The 26,415-nt window shown below is 46.2% G+C and overlaps 2 protein-coding genes across 4 annotated transcripts in view; one reads left to right on the top strand and one right to left on the bottom strand.

The window, feature by feature from the left end:
• Positions 1-21,038, bottom strand: part of B3GNT2 (UDP-GlcNAc:betaGal beta-1,3-N-acetylglucosaminyltransferase 2) — a 27,319-nt gene extending 6,281 nt beyond the window's left edge. The window contains exons 1-2 of one of the 3 annotated variants that reach the window (XM_032353654.1): positions 20,931-21,020; positions 17,979-18,037 (exon numbers count right to left, since the gene is read on the bottom strand). The gene's annotated coding sequence lies outside the window, so the exon portion shown is untranslated. Of the gene's footprint in view, positions 1-1,927; positions 2,065-17,978; positions 18,038-20,930 lie in introns of those variants that run through there. The other 2 variants (XM_032353652.1, XM_032353653.1) reach the window with 2 other exon arrangements.
• LOC116596377 (translation initiation factor IF-2-like) lies at positions 19,090-26,415 on the top strand. Its single transcript, XM_032353690.1, has 4 exons — positions 19,090-19,273; positions 20,683-21,672; positions 21,923-22,174; positions 22,361-26,415. The coding sequence occupies exons 1-2, from the start codon at positions 19,090-19,092 to the stop codon at positions 21,381-21,383; spliced, it is 885 nt and encodes a 294-aa protein (XP_032209581.1). The 3' UTR covers positions 21,384-21,672; positions 21,923-22,174; positions 22,361-26,415.

The raw sequence follows: 26,415 nt of genomic DNA, 5'->3' as shown, positions 1-26,415 counted from the left end.
CATTGCAATTCAGGCTTTAATTTCCACGATCAAGACCCAGCCAGGACTTCCCATCACCTCAGCCAACACAGGGCTCTGTGGGTCTCAAAGGGACACCAACCCCACCTTCCATCTGCCCAAGGATTCCAAACTGCAGAACATTTTCTTGTGCAATTCTCATCTGCATCCCCTAAGGGAAGCTGAAAGGACAGCCCCTTAACAGTGAGAAAAATGGAGGCCCAGCAATGGTTAACTGAGCTGCCTAAATATACCTCATAAATACATGAGGGTGACAAGAAGCAGCTTTCTGGTTCCCAACCCAGGGCTCCTTGGATCTCCTTTTTCTACAAGGCATGGCCACATTCTTGTAACCCAATCCAGGTAGGTCAATAGCAAAGTCTCAAGGGCTGGCTCAAGACTAAAAAAAAACCCCAAAGCACAGGAAAATACTCTTTGTTAGCTCAAATGGACCCAAGGTACATTTGATCATTACCAAGACTCTCCAAAGAAAGGGAAATGGGAGTGCCAAGAAGCTTCCAGCACCCCTTCTGAGAACGGGCCAGCCTTCCCAGGTCCAAATTCCCAAACATGCAGCTTAGGCTAACTCTCACCACTACTTGCTCAGTGCGTTTCTTCTAACCTGAGACGGAAGAATGGGAAAACCGAGATTCTCAATTATACATTTCCATCTAGTTTAAATGTCTTTTATTTGTGACCTGGGCACGGTTCCTCACATGAGAACTCGGCTTTTGGCAGGCTCTTCCAACAAACCAAAGTTCATGGAAAGGAGGATGAAACAGTGACCCCATAAAAATATCTGTGGGAAAAAGCTCTCTGAATATCTGACTAAATATTCCCATTGCAGACATAAAACCAATACATGTCCTTTTCTGAGCAGGAAGTTACATTGCTTAAAAAGAATTTGAGTAAGAAAACTTACCCCAAAGCTGGGGAAGTTGTTATACAACCCTTACTATGAAACACAGAATTTTTATGGTGAGCAAGAGAAAGAGGAGAAAATCCCATATGCAAACAAAGAATAACCTTAGCTTTTCACCTTGTGCCTGGGAGTGAGGTCTCCCCACCCCCTATAAGGACTAAACAGTTTTGAAATTTCTGAAACACTTCAGTTAGTTCTGCTTAATGGAAAAGAACTTCCTTCTTTATTTTGCAATTAAAATATTTAGAAAAGCGAGGTAGAAACAGGAAAAATATACTTGTTAGCTAAAAATGGATTACAAAATAGCACAGATGTTATGCTTAAACTATGTGAAAATCCAGATAAAATAACCACACAAAACTAAAGCTGGTTTAATCGGGTGGTAAGATTGTAGGTTATTTGAACATTCTTTAATGCTGCCTTACCATGTCTGTCCTTGAATAGCCTTGACCACACACATCTACTGCCTGTGTCATGGCCTCAGTCCCACAGTCACTCCATCACTGTAATGGACCTCGCAGGGATCAGAAGAGGCTCTAGGGACAACATCCAACCCTAACCAACCCGACAGCTTTCCTTGAGCCTGTGCTATTTATCTGAAGCCATCTATCAGAAAGGACTATGAACACATATGCCCTGTTTTAATAAAAATTGAGGTACCTGCCAGGCTCCAGCAATCCCATGAGGCAGGTACTCTCAGAGAGGTGATTTAACTTGCCCAAGGTCACACAGCTGATAAATGGCAGAGCCAGGATTCAAACCCAAGCAGCTTAAACCATGCTACAAGTGAACACTGCTGCACAGGGTTATGATTAATGGGACATTAGTCTTATTTTCCATGGTTAATCTCCTTTAAAATTATTAAATATTTTAAAGCTTTACATTTATAATTTTGAACCTACAAAACTACCATGAGTCAAAATCAGATATGGGAGGCAGGGTAGTAAATAAGTAAACTTGATTAACAACTATGTATAAGCCAAATTCTGGGCAAAACACCTCACATACCTCATTTTGTTTCCCAATATGCAGTCCATGCAATTCCAGTATTTCATTCAGGGAGACTAGAGTGGGAACCATGGAATGGGATGATCCTAAAAGGTCTCCTCCAATTCTGAAAGTCCTAGAAACACTGAAACAAAATGCTGGCCAGAAAACATTTTAATGTGGCCAGGAGAAGTCATTCTCAAAACTCTGACTCCCGGACATTTACACACACACACTCTCTCTCTCTCTCTCTCTCTCTCTCACACACACACACACACACACACACACACACACACACACACACAGACTCAGAGCCAAGGAGCTCAGGGAGGTGGCTACCACTGGCTAGTCAGGGACAGAGCCAGCAATCACACCTGGCCTGACCCAAAACCTGTGCTTGGCGCGGCCCTGCAGTATTGACAAGGTTACAAAGAAAGGCAGGACTTTCTTGTGACCATTACATAAGATGAGCAGCCAGCCCTGTCCAGTCAGGCTGAGGCAAGGAGGCTGGAAATCCAATCTCTTGGTTCAACCATGGTAAGGGCTAGCAGCCTTTGTATCCAGGAGTTCCTGCTTCCTGCTCACCCTCTCACACAAATCAGACACACAAATCCTCAAGGGGGAAAGAGCCCAAGCCCACTGCCACCCCACGAGAGCGGGGAAAACATGTCCGTACACGCTTTGGAGAACGGGCACATCCTTCCACAGACCACTTCTCTCCCCCACCCTCCAGGATCCTGGGGAGAGTGGCTTTCCTAAATCTTTATCTCCCAGGCTGCTCCCATCTGTTGCCTGGTCCCTGCCAGACCTTTCCAGGCTCTGCTCTGATAAACAGAGACAGGGACAGTTTGCAGCTAAGCGGTTCTAGGGGAGAGAACAGCTTTGAGCACTGATGCAGACAGTGGGGTGACCAGGGTATGAGGGAAGCAGCTCAGTGGGACCAGAAGAGCTGGGCCATACCTAGAACTTGTTCCTTCATAGTAGCAAGAAGCCCGGCCTGGGTCCTTGACAGGGCTGGGCAGCCAAGCCCAGGACTTCCCCCTTAACCTCCCCTAGAAGCTGACACAGAGAGAGGACATGCATGTATCTCTGATGTTGCATTCTAATCTCTAAGTCATGCAACAACTACCAGCTACATGCAAGGGATTTGGTTCATAGTATTAGTACTTAAAAGGGAAAAGAACATATAATGAATCTGCTCACCCACACAACCCCACAGGCAACATTATACATGAAAGTGTCTGGCAGGACATGTTCTCGTCCCCAACTGATTATAGTTCCCCAAAGCCCAGCATGGCTGATGTTCTCAAGTAGTATTTAGCACTTAAGATAAAATTATCACTAAGTTCCTTCTTCAAATAAACATGCACAGAACTTTCAGAAAAGGGGAAAGAAGAAAATTTAGCAAATGATGACAGGGAATTAATCCTCCCAGAGGCCATCTTGACCCTGCCTTCAGTCAAACTGACAGAGTTTTAGATGTTTAGTGCAAAAGAGTATGGAGTGATAAAACAAGCCTAGTAGATGTTTAAGGATAGAAATGTTCCAGATCCATTTTCATTTTGAAGGTCAGCCAAGCATCTGGAGTCAGCCCAGAATTAAATTCTGGTTACGTTACCTTCTAGCTGTGTGACCTTGGGCAAGTTACTTGACTTCTCTGAGTCTGTTTCCTCATTTGTAAAATGGGGAAGATATAACATACCATTCCAGTCTATTGTCTACCACTCAATGGACATTCAGTAGTTCTCCTTCAAGGGTTCTGATTCTTCCAACACTAAGCACATTTATCAAGTTTTGTCACTCACTGCACCTTTTATAAATTCTCCCTCTCTAGAAACCCATCTACCCACTATCTTAAACATCACCTCCAATAGTAAGACCACAGGTTGACCCCGTTAACTCCAAATATTAGCCACTAAATGTTTTGTAGGGTCCCTCTTCCTAGGTCCCCTATTTGTAATGGGCCAATTTTACAGGCACCTGGATGTACACCCCAGAATTACTCTGAACTGTTGCTTCACCATGCTCTCCCTGTCCAGCCAGCAGCCGAATCTTGTGTTCCATGTGACACATCTCCTCGTCACCTCTCCTCTATTCTATTCAGGCTCGGCCACACTGGCTACTGTGACAGCCTACTGCCTTACTTCCCAGCAGACTCCCAAATACAGCGTCTTCCCCAACTACTCAGTCTTTAGTCCCCTGTGCACACACGCTCTCCCTGCTCATGCTGTCCACCCCCCCCACCCCGTTTGGTCTGACAACCACCGGCAGGCTACTGCTCGCTCAAAGCATTAACCACCTGTGTTGTCTTCTAAAGCTCCTCTCCATAGAGCTCAGGGCCTCATGGCATCTTCCCCTCTTCTACAAGGTCTCCTGCCTAGTGATATGCCCCAGCCTAAACACCAGCCTCAGTCCTCTCACTCACATGCCCTTCTGGTCCCAGCCAGGGCACATCATAATGATTCGGGCTTCTCTCCACCATCTCCAGCCAACATCCCCCATCTCCACACCATCCACACTTGGAACACGTAAACACAGCAAACACATTTCTCTTCCAGAAAATCTCAACTTTGCTCTGCCATCTGTAAAGTGCCTTCCTTTTGCTAGGCCTTAGAACATCTATTCCTTTCAAACAAATTCATTCCAATGTCACGTCCTGGCTAGTGCACCCAGCTCCCAAAGGTTAGGGCATCCTCTCCTGATCATGCTGGCCTGACCTGGGCATAGTCCATAATCGAGGTCTTCACACGATACCACCATTACCCCAGCTCATGGCACCTGAGAGTCATTCTGCATTTGCTAAATGGACAGATATTTTGGTCATCTGGTCAAGTTCATTGAATACAGTGAGATAGTCAGTAGGAACTGGATTAAAACATATACACTTTTCTCCAGAGTGTATATGACACTGGAAAATCACTTACTTAGTGCTGGCAAATGACACACACATATATTTACATAAATTCCCCTTTTCAAAGTACAATAGAAGAAGATTTAAAGGATTTTTTCTAGTGTTAAGAGAGAGATGAATTTCAGGAGTAGTGAGTCTGTATTAAATCTAAGAGTTTGGGGACAGGATCTAAAGCAGTAAATGGGGATGGACACTATGGCCCAGGCCCTGATTTCCCACAGTCAGCCCAGACCCACCAAAGGCAACACACTTGGGTGTGCTTTGACTGGGCGTGCCCTATGTGCAGGGAGTGCACATGCTTCCAGGTGAGGGCTCCGCCTCTCCTCTTGCAGCAGACCCCACCTCTGTCCTATCCCCAAATAGGGGAGCCTCCACACCTCCTTCCTGGCAAGGGGAGGAACTTGAGCAACTGCTAACCCCATCAAGACCATGACAATACAGGCCCAGGGCAAATATGCCTCAAGGAAGGAAGGGCCTTCGCACAGACTTAAAATCCAAGGGGTACCCACTTCCCTAAGGTGGGCTATCATCTTAGAAAAGAAATGCTGGAAGGCAGGCAGTTGTTTCCTATGGATTTGTTTTGTTTTGTTTTGAGAAAGAGAGAGAATCTTAAGCAGGCTCTTTGCCCAGTGCAGAGTCCTATGCGGGGCTTAATCTCATGACCCTGAAAGATCATGACCTGAGCCAAAATCAAGAGCTGGATGCTTAACTGACTGAGCCACCCAGGTACCCCGTTCCTATGGAGCTTAATGTGTGTTGGAAGCCCATGTTAAGAGCTGTACATGGCTATGCCTTGTTAAGTGTTTCCACTCCAAGCTCCGGGACCTACGTACAAACAAGTACAGTCTGGCAGGCTCTTAACAGCCCTTCAGAGAAACCCTGAGATTTCTCTCTGATCCATCCTTCTGTTTGCTTAGTGGGGTTACATGGGATGTACTTCAGTCTGGGTCCAACCAGGAGGCAGAAATCACACAGAAATTTAAGCACAAGTTTCAGAACCTGGTGAGTAACTATAAAGATGGAATAGAATTCTAACAAGTAAGCTTTGGCAGATGAAAAGTACTAGAAAAAGGACAAACGCAGAAGAGACGTTCAGAGCTTATTTGAGAAGGTATGGATGGCAGAAAAGTTCCTGCACTCCCAGGCCAGAGACAGGCCAGTGCCCAGGAAAGCAGGAACAACCCTCTGGGGTACAGTCACAAAGCCTGGAATACACAGGTCCCCATCAGGAAAATGAGAGAAAAGTCGTAGAAACTGCTGGGTGGGCATGCAGAGGGAGTCACCATGCGCAGGGAGTCAAGGATGCTGCCAGAACCAGGCAGTGGGGAGACCCCCTTGTACTGCAGGTTAGCATGTCAATGTATGGCTGAGACAGGGCCAGCTTGTGGCCACAGCCTGGCACAAAGATCAGGTGGCCAGCTCACTAAATGGCCAGGGTTTGGGGACTCCAGTATGAATATACATGGGGCTAACAAGCAGGAGCAGAGAAGCAGTGACCTCGGGTGAGCCCAGGCTCCTCCAGTCCAGCACTGCTGCCAGAGTTGGAAAAAGCCATGACCCCCCTACAGGTCCCTAGGAGTACAGTACAGCAGGTTCTACCAGAACCCGGTTCCAGACCAGGAAGGAAATCCCATACTTCTGCAACATCCTCTTCAGAGCCTTCACTTACAGAAGGTGAAGGTAAAACATCTGAAGTCCCTGATCCATTTTCATATATCAGGCAACACAGGGTGAATTCGGAGCTGAGATGCAACAGTCAAAAACTGGCCCAAGTTCTCTATCTGTTAAGTCACCAACCCAACTTCATCTCCAAGCATACTTTTTTCTGAGTCTGAAGTCAAGAGGAAAGGGTTATTATAACCATTATATCCATTATTATTATATGGATCTGATACAGTGAATATATGTAACTGCTCATTAGCGGACAACAGAGATGAAGGCAGGACCTGAAGGGGCACAGGGTGTTTGCAGGCAGAGGTAACCCGGCCAGTCTGTGGGCTTGGAGGACACATTGGGAAGAGGAAGTGAGTGCTGGTGGGCCCAGGGCCTCTACCCAGAAGAAGAGGACTGGTATCTGTGCCTCACTGAACAAGTGCAGCCACCAGAGAGGCTGCTGGAATGTGTTCTCTTTCTTTCACAGGCCCTCTATGTAAAAAAATAAAGAGAAGAAAATGGATTAAATCATACAGGAATATAAAATAAGGGACAATGAAAAACTCCAAACGGATGTCTGTGTTGACAACAAACACAGCTGGCTCCTGAATTCACTGAGATTTTTAGTTTCAGTGGGAGGGGGGAGGGGACAGAGGGAGAGAGAATCCTCAGTAGGCTCTGCACCCAGCACAGAGCCTGACGTGGGCCTTGATCCCATGACCCTGGGACCATGACCTGAGCCGAAAGCCGAAATCAAGTCAGATACTTAATGAACTGAGCCACCCAGGTGCCCCACTGAGATTTAATTTCTGTAAAGCAGATGTAGTTCACAGAGGAAAGAGCATGATCTGAGCAGTCTGTCTCCTATCAGCAGAGCTCTCGTGCATCTCTGCTGGGACACAGGCATTTGTTCTGGCTTATCAATCATCACTAATGAGCTGTTGGTGATTTTCCACATAACCAAAAAAAAACTGATTAAGGACCTCATAAATGCATCTTTTTTGTCTTATTTTTTCCTTTGGGAAACTACAGAGAGAAAGTAAACAATCCAATTATTCTCCTTTCCTCCCCTTCCATCCCCCACCAAAAAGAAAGGCCAGATTGGTTTATCTTCACCACACACCCAAGAACACGGAGCTACCCATGTGTGGACTGTGGACGCTGTCCTTCTTTTTATCTTTACAAAGAAAGCCTATCTCCCTGTTTTAATTTACACTATCCTTTTCACATGCTTCTTTCCTGATTTTCCTACTCTTCATGCCCTTTCCCATTTTTCTATGTCGGTGGTTCTCCTCTCACTTAATCTTCGCAAGCTTGAAAGCATGAAGCAATTAGTCTGAGGTTATGGAGCTAATCTGCGTGGAGCCAGCATTTGGACCCTGGACCCTGACCCCAAGACTAAGCTCTCACTCTTTCTACCACCTAATGTTGTAGCTCAAGATTTCCAGAATCCCCAGATAAAGCTGGACTTAAAAAAAAAAAAAAAAACAATTTAGGAATGAAAATCTCAATCAGCATGAGAAAGGAATCCTGTAGACAGAATCCCATGCTGAGAACTGTTCACCGGTTCATGGTTCACGGTGCCGGAAGTCCTGGTCTGGTAAGGCAGGTGCCTTCCCAGCCAGTTGGAGTCCCTGCAGGTGAGGGTCAGGTACTATCCACACTAAAGAACGAGAGACAGGGGCCTAAACTGGCCTAATCATAAACTCACCCAGGCAAACCCCTTTGTGAGATCTGTTTACACAGAGAAAATGTTGCCTTTTCATCCCAGCAGCACAGCCTGAAGTGAGGGATCCCAGCATGGCCCTGTACCCTGCTCCAGGTTGGTACAGAGCTGGCCCGGAAGTCAGGAGAGGAGAAGACCCCAGCCCATGTCAGAAAAGATGACCAGAGAGTAAGCGTTGGCCACAAACCGTATCATCTCACCCTTTCACTGGTTTTCTCCATCACAAGCACACACACTCCACACACACAGATCAGACCAAGCTTATTATCAAAAAGAAGCCATAAGGATTTCCTCTCCAGGGCCTGATAGCGCATCTACGCCAATCACCTCATTTGCAGAATAGGAAACCAAGGTACCAGGAGGCCCAGAGTCTTAGCAGATGCCCCGCCAAGGGCATAATCAGGACAGTGAGTCCAGCAGTGAGAATCACTGTTAGTGACAAAGTCTTTTCCTCACAGTTTGCAGCTTCGATTCTAGGCCTTCAACATAAATAACAAAACGGCGAAGAGGCCTGCTGCTCCAGCACTGCCCAGAGGGGCACCCTCCCTGAACCCCTCCTCTCCTGGGTGTGTTTGTATTACTTCCCCTTTGCTGCTGGAACACCTAACACACACATTTATCTGACTTATCCGCTTGTTGTTAACAAGTCTGACACACCCACAGGATGTGGGGGGCCTCAAGGACAGGGGCTGGGCCATATCCACATGCATTTCTGTATCTCTTGTGTCTGCTGCTCAAACAATACAATGAATCTGAAGCCGTAAAAGGGGAGGAGCAATAAAGAAACAAGGACTAACTAAAATGTTTCTTTTTTTATCTTTTTGATCAAGAGTACACACAACTCTAAAGAAGTCATTGTTGAATAATTTCACACACAGGCCATCCATCTCTAGCCCCCCACCCCAGAGTCCCATACCTGGCCCCTGGCTATTTGTTAGTCTAGGCCATTCCTCTTCCCAAGGGTCCTACGCTTTTTCCAATTCCAGTGCCTTCCCCCTCAGTGTCTCACCCCTCAGCCATCAGGAAGCATTAGTGGTTGTCATCTCCATGCAGTACATAACCTAAAGACATCTCAGGAAACAGTCTAATATGATTAAATAAATCTATAAAGAAACATGGGCCCAAGGGTTGGAAGGCAATTACAAACTAATAAAAATGCACAAGCATAAATTATAGTACTGGACTAGAAAAGAATCCCATTATATAAACTAAGTTATCAAAATGACCTTGTATAAATGCTTCTGGAAATAAGTAGGCCATCAGCATGGCTTGGTGTAAAAAGATAGGGAAGGGAGGAGGTAATTTGGTGCCTGCTATGTGGGCTCCATTTATCTACAAACACTTATACGGAAAAGCTGATGAAATCAGTAAGAGAGAATATTTTCATAGAAGTACTGGAAAAGAGATTACTGTCATTTTTACATAGACAAAATACAGGCAAGTTTTACCTAAAGACCAACATGTTAACAAAATTAAAAGCTGATTATCGTCAAAGTTTTATTTAAAATTGACTTTCAAAATTACGTCATACCCCCACCACTTAATTCCGTGGGTTGTGATAATTGACCACAAAAAGTTGTAGAACTTTTTTATTTTAAAACGATCGCTTTACTGCTAAGCACCTGGACAGCCAAATCCAATCTTCCATTTTCTCTGGCATAGAGATTTATCTATGTCACTTCCCACAAGCTCCACAGATAAACTTTGGAAGCAACCACTGCCCTTCCCAATTTTATTAAATTATATTTGGCAGTTTTTGACTCTATGAAATGTAGACTTTGAGAGCATGTCCATCAATTTCCTGCAAAATAAGATTTTCCATTTGTCTTCCTTCTAAAATAAAAATATAACCTCCCCAAATCAAGAAAATATTGTTTGAACATGCTGCAAACTGAAATTGCACATAGCGTATTAGACTCCTTTTGTAACTTTAATATTTAAATCAACCCCAATGGCATTCATTACCTTAAGTGAGTTAATAAACAGCCTTGGGAAGTCTCCATTTCTTGGCTGTTAGGATGAAGGTTCCCAGGGACACGTTTTCGTGAAGAGCACGTACTCTTAGTTACAATGAAGGTGCCACCGAGGAGCATGAGGTACCACGCCTCAGCCTCAGCCTCCAGAACTCCAGTCATACTCATTGAGTCCCTTAAAGAAGCAGCCTTGAGTTAAATGCCTGACTCACTGTTCTGAAAACATGCATGAAAGTCATAAAAAGTTGTGTAGAATTGGCATGTGCAGAGATTTAAATCATGTTATACTAAAATCTAAGGACTCAACACAGCTAATACCTTGTGGGGGGTGGGGAGACTAGAAACAAAGGAATGCAATGGAGGTAGCACAGGGACACTCCTTATAACAAGACTAACAAGCGCATACCAGACCCTACCCATTCACGGAGGGCCTGTCCATGTGCCAGTAAGCATGCCAAGGTCCCAACTGGGTACTCAGTCCTGTGAAATAGTTCCTGAGGTATCCTCATTTTAGAGTTAAGTCAACTGCTTCCAAACCTGGCCCGAGGTTCCCAAGATGGACAGTGAAGGGAAGGAGAGTGGCAGGAACTGGGATGCTGAATGGGTTCCCATCCCTGTTGCTACCAAACTTGAAGACAAGCATGGAGCTGCGTGGTGGGCACAGTCAGGGTACAGGGGAGGTAGGCACCCCCATCCTCATTAAGCACTCTCACAAAGACCTGATCCTAGATCCAAGTATGCTCCTTTCCTAATCCCATCCCACAGAACTCCCAAGCACCTGCACCCCATAAAAACAACCCCTGTCCTCCCCTCCCCCACCTTTGCTTCATGGCCATTCTCCAGCTTCTCAATCCTAGCCTCATCCTCGAAGACCCGGGTTCAAATGCCGCAGCCTCCATCAGGAGGACAACCTCTACTCCGTCAGTGCCCTGTACTGAATCTTCCCTGCCAGCACTCAGGGTTCCCCAAAACTGGACCTCTCAAAAGGAATGCCAAGAGCTAGTTACCCAGAACCTACCCCTCACCCCCAGCAATGCTTCCCAGCCGGAACGGTTCCAGGTGAGCCAAGATCCCACTCTCCTCAGCCTTGGGGGAGTGGAACCAAGACACCGCCCCCCCCCATGTGCTGTAACTGAGAGATGAAAGCATTCCAATCTGAGTGCCAGCCACCGCTCCTCACACGTGCCGAGTATCCAATTCAACAGGCCTCTCCCTGGGATGCCACCTCTCCTCCAGTCAGGGACCATCCTCATCCCAGAAGACAACCTGTCTAGTGACGAGTGACCCTGGGGTGGCAACTTCAGAATGGGGTACCAAACAAGCAAACTGCCCCCGCCCCAGTTCCCTTCTCCTAGACTCCTTTCCCTTTCCTGACTCTTTTTCCCCTCCTCACATGGCAAATTTCAAGTCACTAAAAGCTTAAGGATTGTTTTTAAGTTGCTTTTTCAAGTTATCAAAATAAATCTTATAGACTGAAAATATACATCCTCAAAACGGACATTTTGGCCTTTTATCCAGATGTTCTATTAAAAAGGGGGCTGTCTGACCAGGATGTATGTCCACATATTTGAAGAAATGAAATGGGAACACTTCTTTCTTTGGCCACCTGCCAAGAAAAATTTATGTTGCCAAAATAAAAGAGATTATGTTTGCTCAACATATGAACTAAGGACAGAGCCGCTTAGAAACCGGGCCTCTTTTACCAAGCAGCTTAAATCATGTAATTTTAAATATGTCTGTGAATGTCACCTTCGCTCCTACCTACTTGGAAATATCAGGGGCTGTAGCCATCTGTGATTGCCCAGCGTCCACCCTCTGCTCACCTCTCCCTCTCCATGGGAAGTCCGAACACCCCCATAGTTTCTGTTTCTCCAACTGGTGACCCGGAGGTCCACCAGGATGTGTCCTCCCACTCAGGGTGGTGCCCACACAGCCTCCTACTCATGTGTGGGGTAGGGACGAAAACAAAGAGGGCATCATACTGACACCAGTGGCAGCCACCTGAGGCTTCATCCTATACCTCTCTCTATCTGTATTGGTTTGAAAATTTCCATTAGAAAGAGGTTTTTTTTTTTTGTTTGTTTTGTTTTTTTTTTTTAAGGATCCATCAGAACCTTAAGGAAAAAATTTTAAAAGAGACAAACATTCGGTTAAAAATAGGAGTATTCATGAGAGATATTTTAAGTTCATTTGAAGAAAATAATTCCTTATGTGGTGAAGAGAAGAAAAATAAAACGGCTGCATCTCATTTACTTTAAGAATAAAAGCTACATAAGTTCCTTTTAAACAAACATCAAATTCAGCCATAAGATAATAAATCTAAAATATATTTTGTTAGTTCCAAATGTTAAATATTCAGAAATGATGGTATTTCTAACCAACCCAATTAGACCCTTGCAATGCTAAATAAATATATTTGATTCTGCAAATATCACTAGGCTTCCCAGCGAATAATCTAGAGCTAGACTTGAAGGTTTTATTTTGTTTTGTTTTGTTTTGTTTTTAACATAACTGTATTACTCTCTGATCAGGACTCAAAAAAGAAGCACTTCAGAGAAGCATCTGGATGTTAAGTGCTTTCCAAAGAAAATAAAAAACAACATAATTCTGAAGCACAAATTAAAAACCTTAGCAAGTTTATGCTCCATAGAAATAACCTTACTGGAGTGTTAACACTTCCATATTCATGACTGCATTGGATTTAAACAATCAACATGTGAGGATGTGCAGGTTTTTCCCTATTTTGCGGGGGTGGGGGAGGCAACAGAAGCCAAGATGGTTGCCATGGTTACAAAGGTTTTTTGGGTTGTTTTTTTTTTTTTTAAAGTCAGCTCTTAGCACCAAAATCTACTTCAAGTTCTCCACAAGGACCACTCTCCCCTTTCCAGTGAGTCACTCCCCAGCCCTCATAAGATTACCGTGCCCTGGGACAGCACTGTATGCTCCCCTGGGTCCAGTATCAAGGGCAGTTCTCCATTCTTCACCTTCAAAGCTCTCCCTCCTCCCAGTACCTCCAAGCACAAGACCCTCTTTCCCTTCTCTGTCAACATCCTGAAAAGGTTCTGCTCCTTGTCATGCCCAGACCTTTCTAATTCCCTTCATCCTCTGGAATCTTCCTAGTCCTTGACCTCTTCTGACTTCCCAGGGCATCTAACACTGACCCCATCCCAAATTCAAGACCACTGAACCCGGATTCTCTTCCTTGTTCTTCTGCATCTTCACAGCTTTGCTCCTGGCCTCATGCCCCCACATAGGTGCTCTCCCCAGTTTTGGGCTCAAGCTTACTCCTGGGTCTTCCCTTGCTCCCATCCCCTGAACCCTCTGAGACACCACTACAACTTCCAATGTTCCAAATGTTAAAAAGATCCCCAGCATACCTATATCTGTAGATCATCCCCTTCACACTTACCTGTACTGGTTTCCAAACCCCATCCCACAAACATCAGTCCTCTTACCGCTCACTCTCTTTCAAATAAATCAAATACATACACTTCAATCCTGCACCATCCCTGGCCTGGTTTTTGGGCACCCAGTTTTCCCCCAGAAAGTGAACGAATTCAACAAGTACCAAGCACCTGTGTTAACTGTGCAGTGTTTAAAACAGACAACCAAGAATTAAGTTACATGGCCAATCCTCATACAGTTGGCAAGAACTCAGACAAAACATAAAGGACAGCACAGATGATAAGGGTAAGAACAAGGTGGCAGGAGTGGGGCAGGAAGAGGAAACAGCCATTGCAAATGCCAGCAGCAGGAGAGCGCAGAGACCAGTGTGGCTACAGTCAACTGAACCAAGGGCCCGGGAGGTGACAGAAGGTCCCTGCCTTTAGTCTGACTGACTTCAGTCTGAGAGGAAGAGCTACTGGAGGTTTCTGAGCAGAGAAGTTTACAAAGTAATTTCAGTTTGTACATATTCCTCCACATTCTTTCAGAGAAGAGACTGCTGGGGCAATGGGAAATAGTCCTCCATCAGGAGGCTGTAAAATGACACAGGGCTGTGAACACACCTGCCTTGCATCTACCTATCAGGCTCAAGCTCACTTTCCTAAATGCAAGTCTGATCCTGACATGTCACTGCATCCCCTCTGCGGGAATGTTCCATGGCTCCCATGACTTCCATGACTATCTAGTGCCATCAGATGCATGGTCAATGGGGTTACACCATGGCCTACTACCCCTTCCTAAACACCCTGACCTCCAAACCAGCAGGATCACCTGCTATTTCCCTGACACACTGACACAAGTCTGCGATACCTGCCTCTGCCCTCCGAAAAGTTATTAATCCATCCGTTAGGGCTAAGCCCAAACACCAGTTTCTCAGGAGGCCTTTCTTGGCTGCCCCCCAAACTGCCCACTGCTTGCACCTCAACAAGAGCACCCTTTCATCAGTTCTGGGTTAGAGTTTCCAGAGACTGGTAACTCAAGGGCAGAACTGTGCCTGACCTATCTAGAACACACATGGGGCCAAGCACAGAGGCAGGCGTATAGTAAATGTTCAATTAATGCATGCTGGCTAAGTGAACAAAATGCTCATCTGATTATACAACGACTTGAGGTCTTAGGGGGAGGTGGTCCCAAGGATGGGTTTTCTCTCTCTACTGTAATCTGGAAGACTGGGGTCCTAATGGGGGGGGGGTGTTGGGGGACTGCATGCCCAGCACTCCTGACAATGGTACAGTCACAAGTAGGGGCCATAGTGAGGATGGACTTGAACCCAAACCTTCAAACCCTCATGCCCTCTCAGCCAGATATATCTCTAGGCAGGCCCACCCCACACAATCCATTTTAACTTTGCCTAAAGCATCAGCAATATGTTTTTCCTAAGCCTATTCTAGAGGTGTACAGATATAGAGAAAAGAACCTAGAAGGACCCAAACCAAGTTAAGAGCAGTTACAATGTTATTTTCCTTTACCTTACTTTGATTTCCCCCCCCTAAATAAACACCATAAGAAAAAAAGTCTTTTATAAAGAACGCCACAGGACCACCTGAGTTACAGTTAAAGAATGGCTCCAAAAATAGAAAGTATCCAAAAAGCCCACCAAAACCCTGGAAACATGAGACCACTGAATATATACTACTGCTTACAGTATATATAAGCTGCAAATGTTTTAAAAGATTTGTCTGAGCATGCAATGGTCTGAGCCTAACAACTGGCCCTATACTTTCACTTCTGAAATAATTATTTCACAAAACACTGTGGATACCCCAGCCACTTACCATTCCCTCTGATTTAAACTCTTCCATAGATTTCATAATCAAGTGTGAACAGTCACCAATGCATCCTAGCTTATACTTATAAGCATCCTAGCTTATAGCTTATATACTTGCAGGACACAGCAACTGATTGGCTCTAAACAGGACATTTCAATGACTGTCATTTCATGACTTACAAAGAAAATGTCAATTAAAAATAATAGGAGGGGCACCTGTGTGCTCAGTCCATTAAGCGTCTGACTTGATTTCTGCTTGAGACTCTCTCCCCCTTTCCCTCTGCCCCACTCTCTGCATGCAATTGCCCTCTCTCTCTCCAAAATAAGTAAATAATTTAAAAAAATAATAGGAGATCAGTTATCGAAACATAATATGTCTTATTTAAGCTGAAAGCTACATCAACAATGAATCAACAAAGACTTGGCTTCTAACTTTCAGCAAAAGACCAACATAACTTTAAGAGTGAAATAGCATATTAAAACAAGGAAGAGCTAATTGCTTTAGTTACCACTTTTTTAAAAGATTTATTTATTTATTCTGAAAGAGAGAGACAACACATGCATGAGTTGGAGGAGGGGGCAAAGAAAGAGAATCTCAAGCAGACTCCCTGCTGAGTGGGGCTCCATCTCACGACCCATGATATCATGACCTGAGCTGAAACCAAGAGTTAGACGCTAAACCGACTGAGCACCCCCCCCACCACCAGGCATCCCTTTAGTTAGTTAGCACCTTTGTAAAGAAATAAAAGGGGGACAAGGAAACCGCACTTCAAGCACAGTGCTAGATAATCTTCCTAGTAAATCTGAGATAAGAATTTCATCTCCCCCATTTCACAAATGAAGAAATTGAGGCTCAGAGAGGTTAAGTAACTTAGTCACAGTAACCACAGTTACATAGTGGCAAAAACCAATTCAAAACCAGGTCTGTTTCACAAGACTATACACGGTATGATTCTGTAATTCCACTTCTATTAGGTTCAAGAGCAGGCAAAACCAATCTATATGAAAGGAGTCACATCTAAGATGATATGAAACTTCCCTCTACTGGGTGGATATTGACTAGAAGGGGCACAGGCACCTTCTGGGGCACAGAAAATGTTTAATTCTGGAGTGGGATGCTGGATAGACACTCAGGAGCCACACACAACATTAGAGCACTTCACACTTTACTGTATGCTACAGCTCAAGTTAAAGAAAAAAAACTTCCTCATGAGATGGACTCCAAGTTCATACTCTTAACCACTAAACCACCACTCTGACAAAACCTGGCCACACTCTAGAATTGATTCCCTCAGATAATATTTTTTAAAAGTATTCTGGGAAGCAACGTACATCCTAATCACATCAGAGTGAAAACACTGGAACAATAAACCTGTTTTTAAATGCCACAGAATGAAAAGTAGAAAGTATCAACTTCCTGGCTACTGGGAATTTCCCCTCTATAGCCACATCAGAATACAGTTTTAAACCCTGCTCTAAAGGAATGTTCACAGATGCACAGAAAATAATTGTAACATCTATAGAAACACCTAAAACTAAAATCATACAAAATATTTCAAGACATGGTATAACTTTATCAACAATGTTCTCAAAAGAAATTTGAATTTTGGGGCACCTGGCGGGCTCAGTCAGTAGAGCATGAGACTCTTGATCTCAGGGTTCTGAGTTTAAGCTCCATGTTAGGCATAGCGCCTACTTTAAAAAAAAAAAAAATTAAAGAAAATTTGAATTCTGTTACAAAAAATTTAAAAAGTCAAGGAGACAAAGCTGATGGGCAAAGAACATTAAGTTCACAGCAGTGGCAACATACAATACATGCAAAATCTCAGCTCAGAGTTTTAACATACAGAAAACTGGTACAATTAACTTTTTCCAGCAGTAGTGTAATTGTACCACATATGCCCTAATAACAAATTCTCTGTCAAGTACAAGTTCTTCCCACCGAAGTTCTGTTCAGACTAGCAAAGCCTCATCACTAGGTGATGATGAAATCATTACATCAATTTTCTTGAAGTCTTATACCACACACATTATACCTCTTATTCGAACGGTAATTGCCTCTCCAGAGAGAGGAATTTATTCATCATACAATTTGCAGACATCTTTGGCAAGCACCTAGTTAACAGTTATCCCACCTTGAGGAGGAGTATGGGGGAGGAAAGAGCTGTTCCTACACACCTGTTGGCTGTATGTGCTGTGGTCCTTCCTGGGTACTTTTGATGATGTCAGCCAGGAAACCCAACTTTCAAATTGTCAGAGCCCAGTTTAATTCATGTTTTAACGTTCTGTATGCACTAAAATTGCCAGGCAATTGATTGCAATGATTTTAGTTCCCTCTGAGCATCTCCATAAAAGACCCAAAGGCCTTTATGAGAATTTTCCAGTATTTATAACTTATACACTACAACTGGGCATGCTGCAATAGATTATATAACCAAGTATTATCCCAGGTGCAAGAATCTTAATGTTTATAAATGTAACCATTGGCATTTATTAATTGTCAAAGTCTTCAACAAACTGTCCAACAAAACTGTTCAAAAAACTAAGTAAAGTCAAATATTGTGGCTATTAAGCAAGTTAGAATGAAAAGCACTGACCCAGTATGTTAAGAACAGAGTACGCCCGTCAGGCACATTCACAGCACTGGTCAGGATCCCTGAATTATGGTTCAAAAACAAACAAAAAAACAAAACAAACCAGCATTACCAGAAAACATAAAAACTTGAAGTTTCAAAGTTTCTTTAAGAAACAATGGATTCATCTTTTTTCATATCCTGCATCAGCTAAAAAGCCTCATACATTTCTATCCAGAACATCCTAGCTTTGTACCAACAACACAGCATGTAAAGCAGAATTATCCTTTTTTTTTTTTTAAGATTCTCTTCATTTCCTGATATAACTCCCTTTTTTCCAACGCATCTCTAAAAAAGGCACACATTTGGGGGCACCCGGGTGGCTTAGTCTGTTAAGTGTTTGCCTTCGGCTCACGTCATGATCCCTAGGTCCTGGGACGGAGTCCTCCGTTTGTCCGTCCGTCAGTGAGTCCATCAGTCATTCAGTCCATCAGTTCACAAACTGGCAGGCTGCCTGCTCAGCAGGGAGTCTACTTCTCCCTCTCCCTCCCCCTGCTTGTGCTTCCTCTCTCATTCTCTCTCTCTCCCCAATAAAATAAAATTAAAAACAATAATAATAATAATAAATTAAAATTTAAAAGGCACATATTTGAACAAATTGTATAACGAAAAATCAACCATGAATTATCAGTTCCACTTTCCTATTTTAGCAAAACTGCAATATCTTAGAATTGGAGAAATCTAAATTGTGTTTTTTTAACAAGAAACTCTTCAAAACTACAAGCCATTACTCAGCTATCCATCAGAAACCCAGGAAAAAAATCATTAATTGTTACAAGCATATTATGCTTATTTTCATGAAAAGGTTACTTCATTTCTTGGATTTTAAAAACTTCATCTGCATCTGCCAAATCTGGCTGATTTCAGTCTCAGTCAGACCAATCTAAATGGTTCCCAGTTACTGCTTTTGGTAAAGGGAAGTTGATGCCTAGAGGAACTTCCATACTGATTACACAACGACCACCACTCATTAAGTGCTTCTTAATTCCCATGATGCAGAGCCAGGAGTTTGACAAACATTATCCTATTTGTCCTCAAAAACAATCCTGCAGAGCAGGTACTTCCAAAACCCGTTATGGAAAATACGGCTGGGATGATCAACCTGCCCAAGGTCACAGAATCATATGTGGCAGATTCAAGACCAGTGAACAGTGAGGGTGGGAACCTGGAACTTTTATGGAGAATCAGGCCTTTCATCAACACACATGAAATTAAGAGCAGTGACCCCCTGCTGCTGGGAGATAGCCAAGGGGAAAGCAGTATTTCAAAATGAACAAGTTATTTCAAACGTTAGAGCCAAAGATACAGACATTCACAAAGCTGGGCAGGGGGATACGTTTACCCCTGTAGAGAATTCTATAGTGTTCTGTACTTCCCTGGTCTTAAAATCTAATCTAAGAGACCAGGGACTGTGTGTGTAACACTCTCCCAAATTCCACCAGGCTTAATAACCTCTATTCAAAAGAAAGAGAAGTGAGAACTAGGGCAGTGGGAAGATGATCGCCCAAGCCTGTCCTCCCACCAGGGTAAGCTGTCAGATCCGCATGGGCGCAACCAGGAGACAGCTGGGCTCGGGAGCCCTCGGCTGGGTTAGGGCCGAATCCCACCCCCACCCTCCCGCCTTCCTGCTCCCGATCCTGACCCTGTTGACCACCTCCCGAAGCAAAATACACCGGAAGAATTTGTTGTAACAGGTAGACGCCCATATTCACCAACTGGTTTGGCAATCTACCATCTGCAGCAAGGCTCCAACAAGGGAGGGGCAGAAAAATATGGTATAATTGTTCTAAACTATCTTTCTACGAAATCGGGAAGGTTCACGAGGCCATGAGTGATAGGGGAGCAAAGACAAACACCCCATCCCTGAGTTTTAAGCAGGAGAGGGAGCCTCCTCGCCACCCGGGCTTACAATGTATTAATCTCAGAGATAAGCTTTCATGCCCTGACACTTGTAGGGAGATATTGGGTTCTGGGGCTCCCCGGTCCTAAATGAAAAATACCGTGGCCTGGATATTAAGGAGACTTGATTTTACTACCTCCAGGAGGGTCCGCCTGCCGTTCCGGGGCAGCCTCCAGGATCTCCGCCCGCGGGGTCCCACCGAGCGCCCCCACGCCCACCCTTCCAGCGAGGTGTTTGGCCAAGGCCTGCCTCACCGGCTCCGGGCAGCACCCACCCATCCCCCTCTCCAGGTCTCAGACAAGCAGCCTAGTTAATCATTCAACGCCGGCGGCGTGAAACAATTTTTTAGAGGTCAACACGAAAGGTTCTCCGTAAGTTTCACAGAAACCAGCCTTTGGGGACCCGGAGGTGGCAGCGGTAGGCAGATGGGGGTGGGGAGCGGCGGCGGGCGGCTCTTTGGCTCACAAAACACCTGATCTCCCCATGCGGCAACCGAGACCAGCGCAGTGCGAGGGTGGGGTGACGGGGTGCGAGTGAGAAATCACACACGGCCCTCTCCCCAAAACGCCCGTGGAAGCCAGGTGAGGACGCCGGCCCCAGACGCCCCTTCCCAATGCCTACATCAGCCCCGCGCGGGCTCCCCCGGAAGTTGGGGTGCAGCGAGGAGGGGGGATGTCCCCGGGCCCCGTGGGGGTGGGGGTGAAACAGGACAAGAGACTAAAAAGACATGCTGCTCCTGGTTTCGCTATCCTCTTCCTCCAGGGTAAGGAAGCCAGAGGGAAGCGGGGACGCCTAAATGCGGCGGGAGCCACCCGGGAACGGTTTCCTCCTGGGGCGCGCCGGTACGAAGCCGGAACCGGCGAGGAACGGGACTGCGAGGGAGAGGAGTCCGTGCGGAGCAGGGGGAAGCGCGAAGCAGAGATGGAAAGGAGGTGGCGCGGGCTGGGGGTCTGAGACGCTGGGGTAGGGGAAGAAGAGCGGGAGGGGGCGCGAGCGCACACCCGCCCCGGCCCTACCTTGTCCGGGAGCAGCTCCTGCTCAGCGGGGCGGGGGCGGGAGATCCCGGCCGCATCCACGTCCCGGCCGCTCGGCGCGGCTCAGCCCGGCGACCGCCGCCGCTCCCGCTCCATACGTTGCTCCGCGACGGGCGGCCCGGGGGTGTCGGCGGCGGGGGAGTCACCGGCACCGCTTGTCTCCGGCACTTGTTGCCGCCACCGCCACTGCGACTCTCACTCCCGGCTCCAGCTCCCGGCGCCGCCGCCGCCGCCGCCGCCGCCGCCGCCGCCTCTGGGCGCCCGGGTCCGGCCCCGCCTTCGCCCCCGCCCCGCGCGCCAATCAGGCCCGGCACCACCCCTCACGTCACCGCCCAGCCGGGCCCGCAGCCCGGCGCCCCAAGTTTGGGGAAGGCCGAGCTCCAGCCTGTCTGCCAGTTGGCGCCCGAGATTCGCCCAGGCTGGTGCTCCTCCTAGCTTCCAGAGACCCTCCGGGGCTTCCAGGGCCACACGTGGAAAGTAAAGGGTTAAATTGGGGGGAAGGGGCCCCCAGGAAGTAGACCTCCTCGGAAGAACAGGACAGTTCGACCCTATTCCAACCCCGGTCTAACCGAAATCTCTCCAATTGCAGGTCGCCCCTCTTGCGGTGCGCCTGATGTTGGGGGACTAAGCCTACAGCCTGGGTAGGACTCCAGTGATCTTTTCCAGCCAGAACCAGTTTGTGACTGGGCCTAGACTGGACCACAGCCGGCGTTCCAGTGCTTGGGTGCGTGCACCCCTGCAAAACCCGGAGTTCCACTGGGGAAGGGGGAACCAGGGCCAGAGTGGGACTTGACCATTGCTCTCTGCCCACCCAATACTTGCCACCATCTCTTAGATCCCCCAAATAACGCCGTAGAGCCCAAGGCCTACACTGGTGCCCTACTTGGCACTGCCACCCGATCTTCGAATTTGTGAAGCTGCCCAGGAACTGGTGAGGGGGAAGTTTTAGTTCTGCTCCTTGTGGTGTCTTACAGAGAATTTCCTCGAGGTTCCACGCGCGTCTTGGAAGCCAGAAAAGCAAGGTGTCCAGACGCTGCGCCTTCAACCCGCGCCGCCGCCCAGAAGGGCAGGGCAGACACCTAGCAGCTAACTCTGACACACACCTTCGGCTCCCCACTACCGGTGAGGACTTGGCGTCTACGACTCCCGCCGGCCGAAACACCTGGAACCACAGACGCACCTCGGCCCAGCGCCCCTGCTGGCTCGCCAGAGCACTGCATTCTAAGGTGAGTCCCTGACTCTGGACCCGAGTTTGGGGACCCCAGGTAAGCCTAGCGCAACCGGATGGGGAGGTTGCGCAGGTCTGAAAGGCTGGGCGCAGCCAGCTTGTCACGCGCGTGCTCCGTGGGGAGGCAAGCTTGGCCCGAGGCCCATCACAAAGCACCTCCGTATGTTGGTCCTTATCTCTTCAGGAAGAAAGAGAGCCCCTTTACCTGACCAGACCGACCAGACCCGGCAATTAAGGACACTCCACCTTCAAATATGTGCATTTTTCAGAAGGCTTTCTGAGGAGGAATTAGCCGAAGGGGAAAGAAATGTAAATGCAGGGATTTCGGGCACCTAGGAGTTCAGCCTTTTCCACTGTGGGCCCTTACTCTGATCCAAGCTCCGAGCAAAAGACTATTTTGCAGCTGGATGCACTGAGCCACGTGGGTACACGCTTTTAGAAACAGGAATTCGGAGTCAGATCTGGGAAAATTTTTATTTTCAGCCTTCAGACCTTTTTGCTTTTATGTTGATCCCATGATTCTCCTAAGACTGAAATATGAAAGTTCAAGAAACAAGTTGGATTTTGTATATTCATAGAAAAACAAAAAGGATGCACACTGACTGCTAACCACGGGTATCCCAAGTGTGGGATTGGAGTGTGGGAAGGAGGGAGATGAATTTTATACCCTTATACTGACTCTGCATTTTGTATTTTTCCAGTTATATTAACTGTCACAATTTAGAAAGGTAATAAAACATTTTAAGAAATATAGAAATTAAAAATTCTTCAAGAACTCTGGAGAAAGTATAAATTAATAAACAAATGAAGCCTCTGCTTTCATTCTACATCAAAGTAATTATTCCTGAGTCCATGTTCCTTAGTTTAAATAAAGATATCTCTAGGCTGCTATTCTGATTAAATGCTGTGGTGGGACAAGACTGACATCTGAAGATTTTTCTGTGCTGTCAGATTGACATACTGTTTCTATGCCTGTGTGTCTTCCCTTTAAATGGGTACCCGGTAGCCACAGACATACCTTCAGCTGCCTACCAATGAGTTTTTAGTAAAGGAACTGCTACAGCGTAAGTTGAAATCCAACAAGGAAATTAAGCTTGTGTCCTTTGTATCTGCCCAGGCCCCAAAATTTAAAAATAAGGGCATTCTCTCCATCCTGCCATTAATTAATGCAGCTGGGAGTGTATCTGTAACAGTTAACACTGTTCCTTTGGGGGAATTACTCAACACTAAGTTCCACACCCACTTGGCTGTAGTCTTTACTCTTGGGTTGGGGCCTGGGTCCATCATCAGTAGGTAAAGATGTATTACTTATTTGTTTAACAAATATGTGTTGACACTGGAGTGGTGACCATGACAGACAAACTCTTCCCTCTTGGAGCTCACAGTTTAGCTGGAGAGAGACAGGTTCACAATTCAATGCACTGTCAATTATATAACTGACAATTGCAGAAGTTCACGGTGGTGGGACCATTTGGGGGAGTCCAGGAGGAGGTGACATTTGAGTTGAGCTCTGAAGGGTGAGCAGGACTTACTCAGGCAAAGAGATGAGTGGAACAGAGTTCCTGGCTGGTTTATACCGCAAGGGGGATGTGGTTGAGGGAGAGGTTGGAGAGGTAAGCAGGGGCTGCATTTTGCAGGGCCTAGAATACCATGTTCTATAAGATCACTCTGACCAGATGTGAAGAAGGAAAAGGGTAGAGGGAAAAGGGGGGTTGAGGGATAATTAGGAGGCTGTTGCTAAAATATAAATGAAAGTGCTGTTTATCTAAGTGGTAAAGCAAATGGAGAGAAGAATACCAGCAGGATTTGGTGATTGCTTAATTAGGGAGGAATCAAGGAAAACTCCCAGTTCTCTGTTTCTTCAAGCAGAGGGACAGTGGTGCCACTTTCTCATTTGGGGGACTCTCAAGGAAGAGAATTGAGAAAACCTTCCCAAGGTTCACATTTGGTCAAGGTGGGTCTGAGGTGCCCGTGAGGTGTCCAAGTGAAGATGTTGAGTAGGTTGTTGGTTGTAGGGTCCTGTTCTCTGAGGGGAGACTGAAACAGAAGTAGTAAGTAGCGGTGGTAATAAAACCAGGAGAATAAGGTGGCCTCCCAGGAGAGTATAGAGCATGACCAGAAGAGGGCCTAGGACTTATCTAAAGGCTGGACAGAGGCAAACTACTGGCAGATGAAGTGGAGCAGTTGCCAGAGAGGTAGGAAGAAAATTAGGAGCTTGGGGAGGTAGGGATTTCCCAGGGAAAGAACATATAATAAGGAGGCAGTAGTCAACAACACTCAAAATGGCTGAGAGACCCAAGGGAAATGAGGACTAAACAGCCACTAGATTGACTGACCTTGGTGTCACTGGGAGTTTCACAGAGCAGTGACTCATACAGTGAAGGGCAAAGAGATAGACTGTAGTGGATTGAGGAGTGAGTGAGAGGTAAAGAAATGAAGAAAGGTACTTCATGCAGACAGAAAAGTTTGAAGGGTCAGAGAGAAGAACAGCTGGAGAGGAAATGTGTCAGCAGTGGGTTTAGGATAGAATAACTTGAGTGTATTTAAATGCCCATATGGAGGATCCTATAGAGAAGAGGAAGATGAAGGTATAGCAGTGAGAGAACAATGGACAATAAAGTTTCCTGTGACCATGGCAGAGGACAGAACCAGAGTATGGGTCGAAAGGCTAACCTCTTGCAGGATGCTACCTCCTCTATTATAACGGGAGGGAGGAAGTTAGAGGAGGACTGAAGTAGGCAGGTTTGGTGTGGGACATAGAATCCTTCCACAGGATAATTTTCTCTTGCTCTGTGACAGATTTGAAGAGAGCAGAGAAGGTGTGGCAGAGTCATTGCAGAGCGTGGGAAGGTTGGGAGGTGGCAAGATGATAAGGCAGCATGGCAAGACAGAATGCAACCCACTTGAGGTTGGTGGTGTCAACTTATGAGGTACCCTTTGGCTCTCCTGTGTGATTTCCTCCAGCAGAGCTCAGGTGTTTGCTCTGGTGCAGGTTCAGCTGGGAAGAGGAGCAAATTCCTTTTGCCAAGGAATTAAGAACCTTGGCAAAAGTGAGGTTGACATGATGAATGATAAGAGAGAAAGGACAGAAATCAATGGGCTGGAGGTGTCAAAGGAGTCAATGTTTAGTCATGTTGGAAGAAGAGGAGGTTGCTGACTTGGGTCAGCAGTCTGGATGCTTAAGTTAGTAGTTCAGGAGGTGGAGAGCTTTAGGTCATGGCGAAGCCAGGATATGATAGGGGAGAGTAGAGGAGAAAGTCACTGGAGAATATGAGGCCACCAAGGAACTGAGAGGCAGGGTATTGGAGAGGTCATCCGTGTGGGCAGTGAAGCCACTCAGGAAGATATGGGCAGGAATTAAAGTCAGGGTCATAGTGTGAAGGTTATGGAGGTGGGAGCTAAAGTCTTAAGAAAGTGAAGAAGGAGGAGGAACCAGGAGTTCGGAAGATGGGAACCACCAGAAAGGAAGAAGAAATACGGCTAGCAGCGGTCTCCTCAAGAGTGGAGGAATAAGAGTGTTTACAAGAGGTGGAGGAGAAATAATCAGAGAAAGAGGACTAACCCCACCTCTGGGCCCTGGGGGACACACAGATGAAATAGTGAGCACCTTCGTCTCCTAGAGCTTCAGGGAAAGCAAAGAAGGTGGGATTTCATTCTGAGTAGAGAGCTTAAAGATATATGGAAGGGTGGATGGAGCCACCTTCAATTTGGTTTGCTTGTTGAAGTCTACAGTCCCAGAGGATTACATAAAAAGATTTGGAGGGTGGGAGTGAGTAGAGGTGGGAGGTCAGATGCCAGGAAAAGCAAAAGATTGTGCCAAAAAGATGGTGGCTAGAGGATCCACGAGAGAATGATAATGGAAAGAGAAATGAATGGTCTCTATGAAGCCTGACCCCATAGCTCTATAAGCCAGGGCAACTTCCCCCTCACTTGTTTTGCCCCAAGATTTCCATCAGGGAAAGGCATGTGAGGCCTCCCTTCCCCTTCCTCCTCTTCTCCACTAGAAACTTTGCTGTCAACACATGAGCTCTTACGGGACTCTGGCCACAAGTCAGGAATCCCAGGCTTATCTCTCCTCTGCTACTCACCTTGCCTCTTCCTCAAGCAGGTTGTTGACCTCTCCTGTCTCAGTTTCATTGTCTGTAGACGCTGAAACACACACGCTTCTCAGGGCAATTATAAAGAGTGGAGACAAAAACTTAAGTAAAAGCACTTTCTAGGGGCACCTGGCGGCTCTGT

Source organism: Mustela erminea, chromosome 7 (genome assembly GCF_009829155.1).
Source record: "Mustela erminea isolate mMusErm1 chromosome 7, mMusErm1.Pri, whole genome shotgun sequence".
Classification (NCBI taxonomy): domain Eukaryota; kingdom Metazoa; phylum Chordata; class Mammalia; order Carnivora; family Mustelidae; genus Mustela; species Mustela erminea.
The sequence above is the reverse complement of the archived record's forward strand: the minus strand, read 5'-3'. Positions and strand labels throughout refer to the sequence as shown.

What these genes read in the sequence shown, in the direction of transcription:
- LOC116596377 (XM_032353690.1), top strand. Translation starts at nt 19,090, where the DNA reads ATGGAAAATACGGCTGGGATGATCAACCTGCCCAAGGTCACAGAATCA. An exon ending in AGATAGCCAAGGGGAAAGCA is followed by an intron (nt 19,274 to 20,682) that starts GTATTTCAAAAT and finishes CTCCAGGGTAAG; the next exon opens with GAAGCCAGAGGGAAGCGGGG.